General features: G+C 42.6%; 2 protein-coding genes and 3 non-coding genes across 5 annotated transcripts in view; all 5 read right to left on the reverse strand.

Moving 5' to 3' along the window:
• nhsl2 (NHS-like 2) overlaps positions 1 to 3284 on the reverse strand; it is a 97691-nt gene extending 94407 nt beyond the window's left edge. Inside the window, exon 1 of the mRNA XM_063900900.1 lies at positions 2811 to 3284. Within this exon, the coding sequence (XP_063756970.1) occupies positions 2811 to 3096 (286 nt within the window). The 5' untranslated portion in view covers positions 3097 to 3284. The remainder of the gene's footprint in view (positions 1 to 2810) is intronic.
• A 7754-nt stretch (positions 3285 to 11038) lies between these two features.
• Positions 11039 to 16429, reverse strand: rps4x (ribosomal protein S4 X-linked). The gene is made up of 7 exons (XM_063900902.1): positions 16356 to 16429; positions 15695 to 15772; positions 14773 to 14953; positions 13333 to 13430; positions 12691 to 12862; positions 12209 to 12366; positions 11039 to 11190 (listed from the first exon to the last, which is right to left on the reverse strand). The coding sequence occupies exons 1-7, from the start codon at positions 16356 to 16358 to the stop codon at positions 11089 to 11091; spliced, it is 792 nt and encodes a 263-aa protein (XP_063756972.1). The 5' UTR covers positions 16359 to 16429; the 3' UTR covers positions 11039 to 11088.
• On the reverse strand, positions 12057 to 12127 carry LOC134876397 (small nucleolar RNA SNORD61). The gene has a single exon (XR_010167446.1). It is a non-coding gene; the product is annotated as a small nucleolar RNA SNORD61 (small nucleolar RNA).
• LOC134876396 (small nucleolar RNA SNORD61) lies at positions 12495 to 12565 on the reverse strand. Its single transcript, XR_010167445.1, has one exon. It is a non-coding gene; the product is annotated as a small nucleolar RNA SNORD61 (small nucleolar RNA).
• LOC134876399 (small nucleolar RNA SNORD61) lies at positions 14478 to 14555 on the reverse strand. Its single transcript, XR_010167448.1, has one exon. It is a non-coding gene; the product is annotated as a small nucleolar RNA SNORD61 (small nucleolar RNA).
• Positions 16430 to 17889: the final 1460 nt, after the last annotated feature.

Here is a 17889-nt window from a genome sequence, read left to right on the forward strand (position 1 = left end):
CGGATAAAACTACAAAGCTATGGTTTAAATCACGCAGCAGAAAGACAACTTTATTTATGTTGTTGTTTTTAGAGAAAGTAACATCAATGTTTTCCATATTTGCTGAGACAGGAGGCAGGAAAGAGAGGATGATGATGATCATGATGATGAGGGACGGCTCTATTGATTATTTAGCTGTGTGCTTCTTCCCACATGTTAGTGATACAGTGAAAACCCACACAGAATTTAGAAAGAACAGAAGAAGAAGAGTGAGGATCTCTTTGCATCACACACACACACACACACACACACACACACACACACACACACACACACACACACACACACACACACACACACACACACACACACACACACACACACACACACACACACACACACACACACACACACACACACACACACACACACACACACACACACACACACACAGTGAAGTAAACTAAAAAGAGGAGCTCCGTTTAGTTTCAGCTTTCTTCCTCTGCTCTACATCTGGTCTGTGTTTAGAGGGACTTTCTCTCTTATCATACTGTACATTCTCTCTCTCACACACACACACACACACACACACACACACACACACACACACACCTGACAGCCTCATAAACTCTTGCTCACAGTCAGCTTTCCTTATTCATTCACTCTCGCTCAAGCCGAAACACTTATGAAGTTTTTTGCAAAGTTGAAAAAAGGACTGCAGACAATGTGCAGATCTCCCATCATGCATCTGGGCTGCAGCACTTGATCAGTATTGATTTGTATCGTAAGGGCATATTGTATCGCAGGTTTATTTTGGATTATACATTGTTACGAGTGAGATTTATAGAGGCGTTTTGAGAGCTTGACACAATGACTGACGTGGTGACCTCTGCACACAAAGCCACACGTCTGAAACCAAGCGTCCGTTAAAACCGTCTGTCAGGAGAACCACAAGCTTCTGATTTAGTGGAGGTTACTCTGGATGAATACTCTGGGATGGACGAGTAAAAAAATGAAGCAGAGACGCCCGCTGTGGAGGCTGGCCTGGATTGCACACGCTTATTTTGATAAAGATGATGAAAATATACAGTAAGAGCTTCAATCCTGCAACTGTAGGAGAGCTCCCTGACTTTATTTGAGAAGCAACACTTGAATTAAACACGAAAGTGTGGGACACAAGAGGCCATTTATAGAGTAGTACAATCAAAATATGAATTGAGGGGAAACAAATCCTGATAATCTGCAGTTTTAAGATGATTTAAAAGACCATATCTATTCTAAACTCTGACATTTCTAACCTCCAAAATCACCCTTAAAGTTAAAGAAAGAGTTCAGACTTCCTGACATGTTTAAACACACATGAAAATACTCTGCTTTGAATAAGTACTTGTGTCTTGTATGCATTTTCTCAGGAAAAAAAGCTTTGATTGCATCAGATCCAGACATTATGATTATACAAATCGTTTTCATTTTAAAACAGCTGGACACAAGATGTCTCAGTCCCAGTCTCAGTGTTTAAACTGAGAGTTAATGGAGCACACGTCAGAAATGAGTGTGAAAACCGACCTCTATAGGGTCAAACTCTGCAAAAAGCATTCAAACTTCCAAGTTGAGTAACAAAAAGTAAGTCATATCTCTCATCAGAGGCTTTAAATTCAGCATCATCTGGAATATATTTCACTTTGACTCCAGAACTGAGCGATAAAGTCCACATATGTTAAAGAAAATACGTCATGGTTGCATCAGAGAGGTGACATTGAACAGGTGACAGGTAGAGAGAACACTCTGAAACACGCATGACATCTTTGCTTACACACACAGCTTGCATTCCTCTCCACACCCACAACGTGCTGCCTTGAGGAGCAGCTTGTAAACCTGCACATCCACCAAGCAAAGCCACACAAAGCCACTGTCACAAGAGGTTCACTTCTCAGGAAAAGGATGCAACACATCCCATTTCCCCCAGACAGAAACACTGATTCAAACACTGCTTATTGACATGCTAGGCTACATGTTCTCCACCCCACAGATCGTCAACTTATTAGTCACCGATTAAAGCAGGGTTTAGCCTCTTTTCTGGATCATTCTTAAGGTGTCATGTGTAACTTTCTCAGATGTCCTGCAGCAGCTGAACACGGTGCACATCTTCCACCAGCTGACCATAACAAACCCTCCAATAATAAACCTCTCACTTACTCAGAGCCCGGATAAATCTCAACAGTGACCGCTCACTGTTTGCACTCACAGTGAGTCACGGACACAAGAACGAACAACACAGGAAGGCAGGAATATGGACATTATTAGTCAGGACAATCTTCATAATTCCAGAAATATTAACCACAACTTTTGACTATAGAAGTCCATGGAGAAACTGTTCTGACATGAACCATCTTCATGCAACTTCACCTGCTGACTGCACCTCAGCAAACAGCATTCACACCGCAATGTCTACAGGATCCTCTGGATTAATTTCCTCATACCTCTCAGTGGAGGCTTGCTGATACTGACTCATGGACAGAGGTGGTACTGTACTTTGATAACACTTTAATGATCAATAACTGTAAAACATATCAGATATATTATTCTGAAATGGGGACTTTAAGTACATTTTGATGAGAGGACTTTCCTACTTTTACTTGAGGAACATTTTGAATGCAGGACTTTTACTGTAACAGTTTTCCTACACTGTAACTTCTACTTTTAAGTACAAGATCTGAGTACTTCTCCCCCTCTGGTCATGGACACAAGTAACAGAAACACAGAAAAACAGGAATGTGGGGCTGATATGAGAAACTTATGACTCCAGGTGTGTGTTTTTAATTTCCTCTTACCTCTCTGTGGTGGAGGTTTGCTGAGCAGCTCGGTGACGCGCCTCTGCAGCCGGACCACTCTGCCCTCCAGCCTCGCGGACCGGTGGCACGCAGACACCAGCTCGCCCTCCAGCTCCTCCAGGATGCCCACCGAGTGCCGGGACAGATCCGAGAGCTGCCGGAGCACCGAGCACAGGGTGAAGCCGCACACGTCCGCCAAGTCCCCGAAAACCTCCTCCTGCAGCCGGGGACGCGCGTCGGTCTTGCACACATCCTTGGGAAGTATCGTCCGCTTGCAAAAAGGCATGATTACTCCCAGGAAAAAAAGATAACAAACTCCGCAGGTTGTCAAGTTATATTCCGCTGGTCCTTCTCCCTCCGGTTGGCGCACAGCTGCATGCTCCGGGTCCTCCGAGGGGGGGGCTGCTGCTGCTGGAGACGCCTGGAGAGAGTTGCGCGTCGTGCGCCCTCATTGTTTTTGACTGCGAGTGAGCTCTTCTTTTTTTTTTGGTAGAGGATACACTCAGCTGCTGGAGAGATTGTGTCAAGTTAGCCAGGGTGTAGTAAGCAAAACATCCGGCTGAGAAAATAAAAGCCTGAAAAGTCAGAATTCAAATCGGTATCATTACCAAGTGCATTAAAAGACACAAACAAGAGGTTTTTAGCAAAGAAGCAAAAAATTGTACAAATATAAAAGCTATTTTTAAAAGTAGATTAAAGACTATTGTAAGAAAGGAAAAATAAAGACAATATTTACATAAAATGTAAGCATAATATACACAATGAATGGGCTTTATACGAAATATACCCTTCGACTAAACATAATCTTTAGAAATTATAACCTTTTATTCCAATGGATTGAAATGATAGAATACATTTTAAATGTCTCCTGTTTGTGCAGGCTTTACTAATTAGCACTTATGTATGAAACCTCTAACTATATTTCCTCTTACTACTGCATAAGTTAAAACTGTAACCTGTAAGGTGACATCCCAGAGTTATTCTGTGTCTCTGGGTTCCTATTTTTTCTCTAACCGTGCTTTTATTTTGAAGGTGCACAACTCAGCATCACTACTCACCGTGTCCGTCTTGACGCGGCGACACGGAGCGCAACAGTCCGGTGTTTCCCGAGGAAACCTGTGTGGAGGGAGGAAGAGGAGAAGAGAGGTGAGGAGGTGAAGAGGAGGGGAAAGTAGAAATGTCAGAAGAAAAATGGAGGTAGAAGAATAAGAAGAGGACATATGGAAGAGGAGGAAGCAGATGAAGAGGAGGAGAAGGGACGGATCAACTCTCCAGGAGTCCTTCATGCACGACTGCGCGCGCCTACGTGTGTGTGTGTGTGTGTGTGTGTGTGTGTGTGTGTGTGTGTGTGTGTGTGTGTGTGTGTGTGTGTGTGTGTGTGTAAGAAAATGAGTCCAAATACTTGTGTGTAGTTCACTGTAGAGGCTGATGGAGCTATACAACATCTCTATCATAAACTGAAAACAGGTCGATGTGCTTCAATGCATTACACACAAAGACTACACATCTTCCTATTCTATGCATTTCTGTACTACTTTGTTTTCTGTGTTTATGAATCCTAAAGTCTGCACAGATTTGAGGGGGAAAAAATACCATTAAAGGCCAGCAGATTAAACGTAAAATCAAGACAAATAAATTAAAGCTCAGAGCCACTTATCTGGAGACCTGCTAATCTGGAGAACAAGCCGCTCACTTAGCTCCTTACACTGCTAGATACAAGCTTTATCGTAATTTGAAACATCACACCCATTACATCTGAAGCTTTTGGCATATCAAATGAAAACACGGTCACAATGATTGTATTCCTAGTAGAATTCCTGCTTTCTTCCTGGTCCCTGAATACACCGTCCCTCTCAGCCAAGTCTCTGGTGAACCAACATGACCAACTCCTCAGAGTGGATTCTTCTTCCTCCCCACAGAGTGACAACAAGTGCACCGGGAAGCAAAGCTAACACTACAGACGTGGTTATAGCGTGACTCTCATCTCGGGGCCTCTAACGTGGGCCCCCCTCCCGGACTCTTGAGTTTTATTTCCTTCAGCTTCACAACCGTTTCCCCCAGCCAGCTGTTCACATCCTCGGCTGTAAATCTCACAAACGTCCTCTGCTCACCTCCTCTCAGGAGAAATGACGCATGAATTTAGAGTTTAATTCCCCAAAAATGAGAGGTGAAGAATCTACTTCCTCTGATTAGTTCAATAATATGTCTTTCCCTGGAGCTTTGAAGACATTATAACCAAGTATTTCCATGTCTATGCATTGCATGTCAGCATTTTGGCACGAATCATCCATCATTTGGTCATTTGAAGCACATCTTTGACGCCCACATCTTTGACTCCCGCTGAAAAGGGAGGTAAAAGACGTATTCCCCTCTTGATCAAAGCCGTTGATTGGTTTCTCGCCTTGTTTATTGTCATTTCTTGCTCAATATATCGCAGAAACTGTAGACAGAAAGAGGGTTCAATCATAGATGAGCAAACCATAACAAGGTACAGCTTTTTTATCCATCCAATATTTGAATTTTACATATTTTGAAGAGCTTTTAAACACTTGAAAAAAGATCAGAGTTGTTTAAAATCTGTGTTTATCTGCTCATAAGTAAGCTGCGAAAGTTAGCACGTTAGCATAGGAATAGCTTACTTTAACACCAAAGTACTTGCTAGCACACTTAGCACACGTAGCAGGTGCTCTTCAAAAGTTTTAATAGGTAAATGTATACTTCAGCAGAAACTACAGAAACAAATCCTTGCTCCGGTTAAAAAGGTGCATTACATCACTGTTATATCACCATCAGACGACTCAAGATTTATGCAGGTCAAGACGAGGTTACTGATTGGCTGAGAGGTGAATTGATCCTTTTGTTCGGGATGTGTTTGTCTTACAGAACAACAGATATAGATTGGGTCGAAACAATCTGAAGCAAACAATATCTGCTCATCCTTTCAGGCGTTTTTTTTTAACCGATCTGACCTTTGACTCTTCCTCCTGCTGCAGCGTGTCTACGAGCTGTTTTTCAGATCCTCTCTTCTCAAACTGTCTGAGTACCGAGGAGGCAACGCTACATCTAATATTTAACAAGGAGAAAAACTGTTATTGGGAAGAGAAACAACTGAAAAAGGAAGGTTATTTTATCATGCAACCCTTCAGATTTACCATCAAATTGGTGGTTTTACATCTGATTCACTTAAATCCTCACATCATTTAGATACGTTTTACTCCTATTCATTTTCTGATAACTAATGGCTCTTTTCTTCGCTTCTAACGGCCATTTTCGTCCTGCAGCTGGAGGTGAATTTACAGCCCGATGACGTTCGAGCGCACGTCTCTGCAACACTTTCCAGGACTTTCTCCGGAGCCTTGTGAAAACTCCCTCGTTCCTCTTCTCGAGGCCTGTGAACGTACCCCCGCCTCCCCCCCCTCACATCTGGCCCTCAGAGCGCCCCCTGGGCCCCCCTTCAGAGACCCCTCCCAGACGTGAACTTGGCCTACCTAAATGTTTTTGTTCATGCAGTCTGTGTCTGTCCTAGGAAGAGGGGGGATGGAGAAAGAGAAGGAATTTAAACATAAACTGCCTTTTATTGACACAATTGAAAACATCAACATGAGTGTACGAGTGTGTGTGTGTGTGTGTGTGTGTGTGGGGGTAATGTTGATTCAAGCAATGCATAAGAGGCTGGAGGAGAAAAGAGAGACGAAGCGGAAGGGAGCGGCCGCATTACGTCATCCGAAAACACTTACCACGGCACTGCAAAAAAAGAAAGAAAAAGAGTGTCGTTGCTGGGCCAGCCAATCAGTTGCCATGACAACCAACATGTCAATTAACAGACGAAGTAAGGAAGGTCAAACTGAGTTGTAGAAAAAAAGTTGCCCGCGATCTTCGGCCGGCGTCAACCAATCAGCCGGCAGTCAGTCAGGCCGTCAATCACATGGAAGCAATTGATTAGAAACAGCTGTCCTCACCCGTTCTCCCTCCCTCCCCCCAACTCCCCACGCCTCCTCAGATGACTGACTTCATTGTTTCAGCAGCTCGGCCCACTTCTCTACTCCTGCAAAGGGCGCTCACTTCAAATCTACCTCCATTACTTCCTTCTTCTCGATCCGCCTCACCACGATTATTATTCCCTCTGCATGCAACTCCGTCGCTTTGATCCATAGCATCAGTTTGAGTTTCCTTCAGACGTTACAGCTGTGGAAAGACACGGGCCCCAAAGTGTGAGGGACCCCCGTCTGGTTTCACCTACAGGCTGACACATTCAAACCGGGAACAGACTTAAAATTACCACAAAAAGAGACAAACTATTACAATGTAAAAGAGAGATTACAAGGAGACAGAAGGACGACAAAGGGACTAGAAAAGACTACAAGGAGACAGAAGGACTACAAAGGGACTAGGAAAGACTACAAGGAGACAGAAGGACGACAAAGGGACTAGAAAAGACTACAAGGAGACAGAAGGACTACAAAGGGACTAGAAAAGACTACAAGGAGACAGAAGGATGACAAAGGGACTAGAAAAGACTACAAGGAGACAGAAGGACTACAAAGGGACTAGAAAAGACTACAAGGAGACAGAAGGACTACAAAGGGACTAGAAAAGACTACAAGGAGACAGAAGGACTACAAAGGGACTAGAAAAGACTACAAGGAGACAGAAGGACTACAAAGGGACTAGAAAAGACTACAAGGAGACAGAAGGATGACAAAGGGACTAGAAAAGACTACAAGGAGACAGAAGGACTACAAAGGGACTAGAAAAGACTACAAGGAGACAGAAGGACGACAAAGGGACTAGAAAAGACTACAAGGAGACATAAGGACTACAAAGGGACTAGAAAAGACTACAAGGAGACAGAAGGACTACAAAGGGACTAGAAAAGACTACAAGGAGACAGAAGGATGACAAAGGGACTAGAAAAGACTACAAGGAGACAGAAGGACTACAAAGGGACTAGAAAAGACTACAAGGAGACAGAAGGACTACAAAGGGACTAGAAAAGACTACAAGGAGACAGAAGGACTACAAAGGGACTAGAAAAGACTACAAGGAGACAGAAGGACTACAAAGGGACTAGAAAAGACTACAAGGAGACACAGAAGGACTACAAAGGGACTAGAAAAGACTACAAGGAGACAGAAGGACTACAAAGGGACTAGAAAAGACTACAAGGAGACAGAAGGACGACAAAGGGACTAGAAAAGACTACAAGGAGACAGAAGAACGACAAAGGGACTAGAAAAGACTACAAGGAGACAGAAGGACTACAAAGGGACTAGAAAAGACTACAAGGAGACAGAAGGACTACAAAGGGACTAGAAAAGACTACAAGGAGACCAGAAGGACGACAAAGGGACTAGAAAAGACTACAAGGAGACAGAAGGACTACAAAGGGACTAGAAAAGACTACAAGGAGACACAAGGACTACAAAGGGACTAGAAAAGACTACAAGGAGACAGAAGGACTACAAAGGGACTAGAAAAGACTACAAGGAGACAGAAGGACGACAAAGGGACAAGAAAAGACTACAAGGAGACACAAGGACTACAAAGGGACTAGAAAAGACTACAAGGAGACACAAGGACTACAAAGGGACTAGAAAAGACTACAAGGAGACAGAAAGACTACAAGGAGACACAAAGACTACAAGGAGACAGAAGGACTACATAGGGACTAGAAAAGACTACAAGGAGACAGAAGGACGACAAAGGGACTAGAAAAGACTACAAGGAGACAGAAGGACGACAAAGGGACTAGAAAAGACTACAAGGAGACAGAAGGACGACAAAGGGACTAGAAAAGACTACAAGGAGACAGAAGGACGACAAAGGGACTAGAAAGACTACAAAGAGAAACAGAAAGGCTACAAAGAGATTGGACTGCAAATACACAGGACTACAAATGGACTAGAAAAGGACACAAAGAACTACAACAAGTCTTAGGAGTGCAAAGACCAAACCAACGACACAGCTTGACGTGAGAAGCAAAATGACTTCAAAAAAAGACCAAAACTGCCACGAAGAGACAAAAGAATTACCACATAAATACAAATCACAGCTGATGCATAAGAACTGAAAAGGCAATGATTCAAGCTGAAAACAAACCCCGAATTTATACACAAATTTAAATGTTCCAAGTATGAAAACACAGGACTTAAGATCCTGTAATACGCTCCACAGTGATGCAACGTGCTGGAGACCCAACTGAGCTTCTGAGAGTCTTGTATTTTGGGCTGTTGCAGCAGTTAGCCTCTGCTGTGATGTTTGTACCAAATGGAGAATGTTTGAGGGATAAATGCATTAAATTAAAAGCATCTAAAGTGACTAAAGGCTGTTGGTGTGAATGAAAACAGCTGTTTAATCCCTATTCAGATAATTTAACTTAATGGTTCTCTTTGAGTGGATGTTTTTCTCTGCAGCTCACCATCCAGCCAAACACACTTCAAAGCCTGTGTGACTGTAGCGTGTGTGTGTGTGTGTGTGTGTGTGTGTGTGTGTGTGAGAATCAAATGTGATTGTTGCTCTGCTCACAAGGGGATGCAGAGCAGGACCAGAGCAGAGCGTGCGTCTGGCAAGCCTCATATTTCAAATGTTCAAAGACCGTGTGTGTGTGAGAGTGTGTGTGTTTGTTTACAAGAACTGGTCCCAGGCCTATAAAAAAAAAGAACGGGGACAACGACGCTGCCACTTCTGATTTGTTAATAAGCCACAAACTTTATCTGCAGCTTCATTTTCTCGCCCACTGATCCTTAAACGCCTGGAGTTAAATCGAGGTCATCCTAACTCTGATACTTTAACATCAGTAAACAATCTGAATACACTCATACTGTCCTTACTGTCCCCACACCTTGCTGCCAAAATGATGGATTACAGTACACACAGGAGGCTACACACACCAACACACAGGCATTCCTGCTGTGTGTCGTGTGTTATGGTATGCATCGTGCATTTGGAGAGGCGGGGTTGGAAAGTCACAGGGGAGAAGGATTCACTGAAACACTCACAGGTTAGAGTGAGGGCCAGGACAGGATATGTGACACACACACACACACTGAGGTGGTGTGTGCCAGGCCAGGTTTCTGCAGCGCGGAGCAGGCTGTATCCCAGCAGTCACCATATGGACTGGTACTGAAGTCAGAAAACAGAGAGGGAGGATGGAGGGAGACAGGAAGGAGGTGAGTGTAGGGAGCGAACGGGAGGTGAAATACGAGTACGAGATGTGGTTGAAAAAAGGAAAGGTGGGTTAGGAGAGGTTTGATGGACTGAGAGAAGTGAAAGGTAGGACAGGAAGGAGGTCGATTGAAGGATGGAGGAAAGGAAACAAGATTTTAAAATGGTTGAAGAATTAAGGAATCAGTGTGAGGAAGCAAGGATGTAAAGGTGGGTGAGGAAGCAAGGACGTAAAGGAAGGAACTGAGGGAAAGATGGAGCAGCAGACAGGGAGGACAAGTGTAAGGAAATGTCGATAAGAATATAGGAAAGGGTGAAAGGAAGGAGGGATGGTTGCAAATAAAGATGAAGTAAATAAGGGTGCAAACGTGTGAAGATAGAAGGCAGGAAACAAGGATGAGTCAAAAACAGGAGTAAACTATAAAGGGAGTAGGTGAGGGTTTAATGAAGGGAACAAGGGAAGGAGAAAAATAAAGGATAGAGGAAACTAATGTTGAAACAGAAGGGATGGAAGGTAGGAAGAAGGGGGGATGGGATACAGAGAGGATGAGACTGGAGAAAGGAAAGGAAGGAGGGAGCAGAGGGAGGGATTAAGGAGTATCAACAGATGGATGCGTGCAGGATGGGATGGAGAGGAAAGGATGGAGGGATTAGATCTGAGGGAGGATGGGCTGCCTTCAGGTGCTGGTCAGGAGAAGAGTACGACTAGCAGTTCATTTTTACCCCATCGATGCAAAGGGACCGCTAGGAACAATCAACCAGCTTCACTTCAGCTCCATTATCAAACACAATCACTTGTAGATCAGGGAATATTTGCATTTTAGCTTAAAGACAACAAACTCTTACTATTGTTAAACTCTGCACTGCAATTCATTTTAAACCACTTCATATGACGGTGCACAGATTCTAAAACACGCCAAGTCAATAAAAAGCATTTGGAGGTCTAGTTTTGAGTGAATTTGGACATGCATTTAACCTCAGAGGCATTGTGACTTCCCCCTGCATGTGCAGCTGTGTGTGCAGGAAGCATAGATGGGAAATGAAAGACACCCGACCCAGTGAAGTGTTTTGTAAATAACAGTTTATTTGAAAACCATGGGGGCGGTGGTCCTCTTTAGCTGCTGCCCTGCTTGGCGGCCAGCCTCTTGTCTCTCTCCTCGGCGATGGTCAGACGGATTCCCTTTCCTCTGGGCAGGGACACCCATGGCTTGTTGGCCTGGAGACAGGGGAGAGAAGGAGAGAGAGCGATACGTTAGTGGGGATCAAAGGGAACAGGATGCAGGTGGCAAAGTGTGCAACAGAGTCGTGTTTTGTGGCGTTACTCTGCATTTTATGTGGATTAAAAGCAGTATTTACATACGGAGGGGAGAATTTGCAACCATTTCACACCTAAAGCATCAACTTATTGAGGAGTATTTAAGCTGTTTATCTAGAACAAGTATTTATAATGTAGTAGTTACACCTTAAGCCCTAAAAGAACAACACATGTAGGTGTGCTTTTCTTCCTCGTTTTTGATAAACTGAATAAATCAGGGCTTTTATTTTGAAAACACCAGTGGGGGAAACATTGGGGATTCTTGACCACTTTTCAACATTCTCAAATTAAGGTTTATTTACATTTCAATTCATTTCATTGCAGCCAAGAGGACACTCTTAAATAAAAGTGACATTTAACCACAACAGTATTTATAAAAAGGGGAGACGGCTCAAAGCCTGATGGCGTCTCTAAGGTGAGGAAAGGCACAGCGGAATAAATGTCACGCAGCACAGAATGACAGCTCTGGTCAAACCAGCGGCAGAATAAATGTCACTGCAGACACTGTATGAAGACCTAGCTCCTGTATGGAAACATTGTCCTATATTCAGGACCTCAATCTATATTAAGGAGTAACAACCATGCACACATTAGCTATTTTAGATCGAGCAGGGGACAAATTGATTCAAGTGTCTTATTGTAGTCTCCTTTTTTGTCTCTACGGTAAGAAATACTCTTAGTTAGGGTTAGAGATACAGTAAAATGAGACCTTGGGTTTTAAAGTGAATCTTAGAAATGAATTTCTGATTACGGTTTTCTTTATTAAGGAGCTCAGAACTTCTTAGAGGATTGGTAGTGTTTTTTCAGTGCTGCTCAAAACCAAAATCATCATCATAGCTCCGGAGTTTATCTGAAATCTGAGGGAATAAATACAGTTTGTCCTCAGACTGAAGAGAGGGTGTTTCTCCCGTGTCCTCACCTTGCCGATGATGAAGATGTTGGAGAGCCTGGTGGCGAAGTTGTTGCCGGAGCTGTCCTTAACGTGCACCACGTCGAAGGAGCCAGGGTGACGCTCCCTGTTGGTGATGATACCGATACGCCCCAAGTTAGCGCCGCCGGTCACCATGCACAGATTACCTGCAGGGAGGAGAGAGAAACCATGTCAGAGGATCATCAGAAGGCCGTCCAACTATTCCATGGAGCGCCAACAGCACCCCTTTTAGTTTCAGCAGGCGACAGATTAGCACCAGAGATTTTCATTTAAGGAGCTCAGAACTTCTTAGAGGATTGGTAGTGTATTTTCAGTGCGGATCAAAACCAAAATCATCATCATAGCTCCTCGGGTTAGCACTCCTCCTACAGCACAGCTAGGTAGAGTTATAAATAAAGTAGAGGTTCGCTTAGAGCTCGTTTCCACACCTATAGAGACCCCTATAATCGTCAGCAGTGAGAAGGACTTACTGGTATCAAACTTGATGAAGTCTGTGATCTTGCCGGTGTCCAGGTCGATGCGGATTGTGTCGTTAACCTTGATCAGGGGGTCGGGGTAGCGGATGGTGCGGGCGTCATGGGTCACCAGGTGGGGGATTCCCTTGGTGCCGACCATCAGCTTCTTCACCTTGCACAGCTTGTACTGCAGGAGGAAGAGGAGGCGGGTTAGGGAGAGTGGGAGAAAGCACGTCTGAGGACAGAAACGTAATGCGACTGCAACAGAAACAGACCGAGAGAGGGGGGAATTAAATCTGCACCAATCTGCTGTTGTAATGCTCCTCAAAGCCGAGGATTTTAACCAGATTTCACCAGAATATTTAGGAGATTTAACCAGTTTGAAACACAGCTGATCCTTTTTGGCAAGAGGGAAGAAAACCCAAATCCTTAAAAGCCTTCCCATGACTAAGATTTGTTAATCAGTCAAATCTCAGCACTGTCACTATAACCACAACCTAACAAATCAATGTTTTGTGCGTTTTTGAACTTTCCTCTAATGCTTTCTTGTTTTAAATGGTAGGTGACTGATTATATAATAGGATAGAGGAGTAATGGATCAAACTGTAGTGAAAGGTACAGAATTTGAGGCTTTAAAATGTGTCAACCAGTCGTTACCTTGGCCTCCTCGGCGGTGATGCGGTGGACGGTGAAACGTCCCTTCACATCGTAGATCAGACGGAAGTGCTCACCGGTCTTCTCGATGCTGATCACATCTGGATGAACAGAAAACAATCTTAGTATCCACAATTTATCTCAAGTTTCAGAGGAATTAAGGGACCCTTAACTGCACTGCAAGGCATTTTACTTTCAGCCAACAGTGTATTATTGTACCAAAACTACATCTCATCTTAGTAGACATCTTTCAAATACCAGCTTTGGACAAACTCAAAGCCATAAGCCTCAACAAAAACAGTCCAACGTACGCACAATTCAGAAACCCTTCCTCTCAAAAAGCCACACTTAAATTACTTATCTGAAACACAAATACATTTAGTCAATTCTAGAGAATAAAGAGTGTAGCAATAGCATTTTAAAGCGTATCCATAGACTTACTCTACTTCTGCCAGTGGCCCAGAGTGAGTATGTAATATATAAATAGGCAGCGGTTGTGAACCTGCAATGCATCCCTTGGCTTTTGAAATTAAAACTCCACACCTCCACATGGTGTCTGCTGACCAGTGACAAGGTGAGTGGAGGTATGAAGGAGGCGTGACAGCAAGTAGACAACACAACATCCCTCAACTCATGTTTAAGGTAATGCACTTCCAAAGAAAATAAATCTTTGCCTCTCAATCTCTCCCAGTTTAAAATCTAACCAAATGGGACATGCTCACATCCTTTGTGGCGTCTGGGTATCACTAACCCCTCGTTCAAATGGCTGCATCCTAAGAAATGATATAAACTTCAACCAGACTAACTTGTGCACTTAAGAGGAATCGAATGTTGACAAACGCATGCCGGGCTAAAATCCATTACAGTCCAGTTAGATAAAGTGTTTTTTGGGACTTAAAATACAAAAGCTCGACATTTTAGAAAAGCAACTTGTAGGAAAGTGTGCAACTGACTCGATCAAAGTGACAGGGCCCATGTTTTTGTTCCTAGACTCTGAAAAGGCCACTTTCCTCAGAAGAAATCTGAACAAGAAAGCTGACAGCCTCAAATTTCAGTCACACTTGCAGAACTTGGTCACACTGCCCCCCCTGCCTGACTCAGGTATACACTTGCCTCTAACAGGATCTGACAACACATGATTGTAGCTGGAGCTCAGAACTTCTTAGAGGATTGGTTGGGTATTTTCAGCTCATTTCTGATCAAAACCAAAATGTAATCATCATTGCTCCTGGTTTCTCCTGATCGCTGACAGATGTATTGTGGAAGTTATAAGCTTCACATCAAAACCACAGAATCCATTTTCAGACGTACTTCACCCAATGATTATTCAAATCTAAGCATGAACCGTAACCAAGGACTCATTCTGCAGAGTATGTGAATAACTCTTAACATTGACTGACAAATCTTTAAGAAATGAGCTCCGAAGAATTTGAGAAAACTCACCCATGAATCCAGCGGGGTAGGTGATATCGGTGCGGACCTTGCCGTCGATCTTGATGAACCTCTGCATGCAGATCTTCTTCACCTCATCTCCAGTCAGGGCGTACTTCAGACGATTCCTCAGGAAGATGATGAGGGGCAGGCACTCCCTCAGCTTGTGGGGACCGGTGGAAGGACGAGGAGCCTGAGAAAGATGGACAGTTGTATTATTATCTGGAAGAAGAAACTCTGCACATTCCTTTAAGTGTCTATTGGGTTTAGAAACATAATTGCATCACAGACTACACCTGAAGATCAACTATTTACCCCTCTTTAGAAGCGATATAACATCTGTGCTTTTTAAACCATTTCAAGCCAACAACCTCTTAACTAAAAATAAAGCATGTGTTCTTATAAACTATAAAAGGATTCAAGAGTTCTGATATGAAAGGGAACTTTAAAAGAATACCATTTCTGCTGCCCAATAAAGACTTTTAATGACAAGTTTCCCATTAAGTCTTTTTGACTGCTGGTTATTAGATGGGAAACACTTCTAAAGACTGCAGTAATAAGTCTTAGTTGAAGCACAAGTAGTAAAGTTTAATACAAGTAAATGTTATATAAAGTATTCAATAAGTAAGGTCAAGTAGACTCTAAGTGAGCAAGCCCTGTCTGTTGCAATTCATCCTTAAGAGCATCAACATAGATGAAACCCCAAATTGGACCACTACAGTTTTACAAAATCAGGCATTTAAAATAAATACTACTTTATGGAAATGTCCCTTACAAATACAAGTCAATAAGTGAGCATTACCTGCCCACTGTGCACACATAAACATCCTACATACAGGAGTCCCTAACATCGAAATGTACCATTTTACCCACATTTATCACACCTGACCACACATGATTTACAATAAATTCACTGTTAGATGTTGGTACTTACAAAGACTCCAGTGAGCTTGTCCAGCATCCAGTGCTTTGGCGCTGCGACGCGCTTGAGGTGCTTCTTCGGTCCTCTTGCCTGGAGGAAAAGAGGACAAAATCGGTTAACTTGCGGGACAACAACCGCTTAACACGTCCCAAAATGCCACAAGATCACGAATGACTTCAAACGGAATATACAATGCTGGAAACACAAGTAATTAGATATTAAACTAGGGTTAGCAGTGTTAGCATCATGTGCTAACATGCCGCAAAATATCAGGCTGCGGCCTAGCAATGCTAACAACCACATATTTAGCATTAATATATTTAGTTTTAAAATATGACTTTGACACTATAGAATGAAACTAAATGTGCAAAACTCGCGCACAAAAAAGCGACTTTTCCATCACTGAGTCGCAGTTTTTTTACATAAATGAACAAGCTAACAGTGATAGCAACATACATGCTAACAAGCCCGTGGAAAACCTGAGTAGGATGAGAACATCTTTTAAATCATCAATAAAGAGCAAACATCGAAGCTTTTCGTTACAATTTAGACATCGATCCGTTTATAAGATGTGGAATTTCAAACTAGGACGTGTATGTTTGTTCTAATATAGCGGCAAAAAGAGATGTTTAGTGATTATTTCAGAGAGGAATCGTGAGGAAGAACAGCTCACCATGTTGGAGTCTGCGGGGGAAAGGACCTCACGGCTTCCGGTATCCGATGATAAGTGCGACTACGGCAGACTGGGAGGGCCAAAAATACCAGTGGTAGAGGAGTACTCTGGTCTTGTACTTAAGTGAAGTAGAAGTACCAGAGTGAGGGAATACTGTGTTATAACTAAAAGTGCTGCATTCAAAGTGTTACTTAAGTTAAAGTACAAACATTTTGGCGTCAAAATATACTTAAAGTTCCAAAAGTAGAAGCAATCATTCTGCAGATTCGCCCACTTCAGCTGGTAAAGGTGCAGCTAGTTTGAATGGCTTTGTATACTGCAGTGCAGGGTAGCTTGTGAATTTACTCCAGGTGTAACTAAAGTCTGATTTAAGGGTTGTTTATATTTCACATCATCAATCCTGCTTAGCAACTAAAGGTATTAAATAAAAGTAGTGGAATAAAAGTAAAAAGAAGCAAATGCAAACACAAGTAAAGTACAAGTACCTCAAAAGTTAATTGCAGTACTTAGTTACTTTACACTTCTGATTATTGATGCATTAATGTGTTTGTTGAGTAATGAAAATAAACAAATAAATAATAATAACATGAAATCAATATCTCAAATAAGAGTACCTTATTTATAAAAGTGGGCCACAAAAGGTTGTATTGCTATTATATCACACATGAGGAATTAGCTTTTGATGTTGATGCATAACAGTAAACACAGTACTGAAACAAAAAGCAGGTGCTACAAAAGTTAGGATCAATAAATATAAAATAGAAACATTTACATTATTAAAATATGTTAAGTATATTTATTTTTCTCGAGTACAGAATAAGAAAAATGTCATGTGCAAATGATCCATTATGTGAAACAGTTCACATGCAATCCAGTTTCATTATTCAAAGTAAATATGGACACCTATCCCCTTGCATGTCAGCTGAATAATAAAAAACAGGTCTTTGTGCATGAGTGATTAAGCGAAATGTAAATGATCACATACTCCCTGCATTCAGCCCTGCTGCTGGTGCCTCCACCCTCTCATTCTCTCTGTGTTTTTGGACTGCTGTCCTGCAGGAAATGCCAGTGTGACAGGCAGAGCCCAGTCCTGTTTACACTCAGTGAGATAAATCTCCTCCGGGTCTTTTCTTCCTCTGCCAAATAACTCCTACTGATGCACACATGCCATCTTTCTATCTCTGAACGCTGCTTCCCCCCAGGCTTCTGCAGGAACAAATCCCAAACCCCGGGACAAGCCTATTTGTATCTGATAGAAATGCTGCTGTGCATTCACACATTTATCTCTAGTGACCCATTTTATTAAAGCTAACTCTTTAGAGTGTGCACAAGTCTGTTTTCAGGGCCGTTCAACAAGTGCCTGCAGAATAACCCACTGACCTAAATTTAATTCAACACATTTTTTGCAACGATTTGTAAAAGCTCAGCAGTGTCTCCTCACATCAGTAGTCGTCAACTTTTAGTTCCTGACCCACTTCTTTATAAACACTGCTAGTGAGCACTTCTCTTCAGGAAGTTATTTTGGATTAAAGAC

This window comes from Eleginops maclovinus, chromosome 14 (assembly GCF_036324505.1).
Source record: "Eleginops maclovinus isolate JMC-PN-2008 ecotype Puerto Natales chromosome 14, JC_Emac_rtc_rv5, whole genome shotgun sequence".
NCBI lineage: Eukaryota > Metazoa > Chordata > Actinopteri > Perciformes > Eleginopidae > Eleginops > Eleginops maclovinus.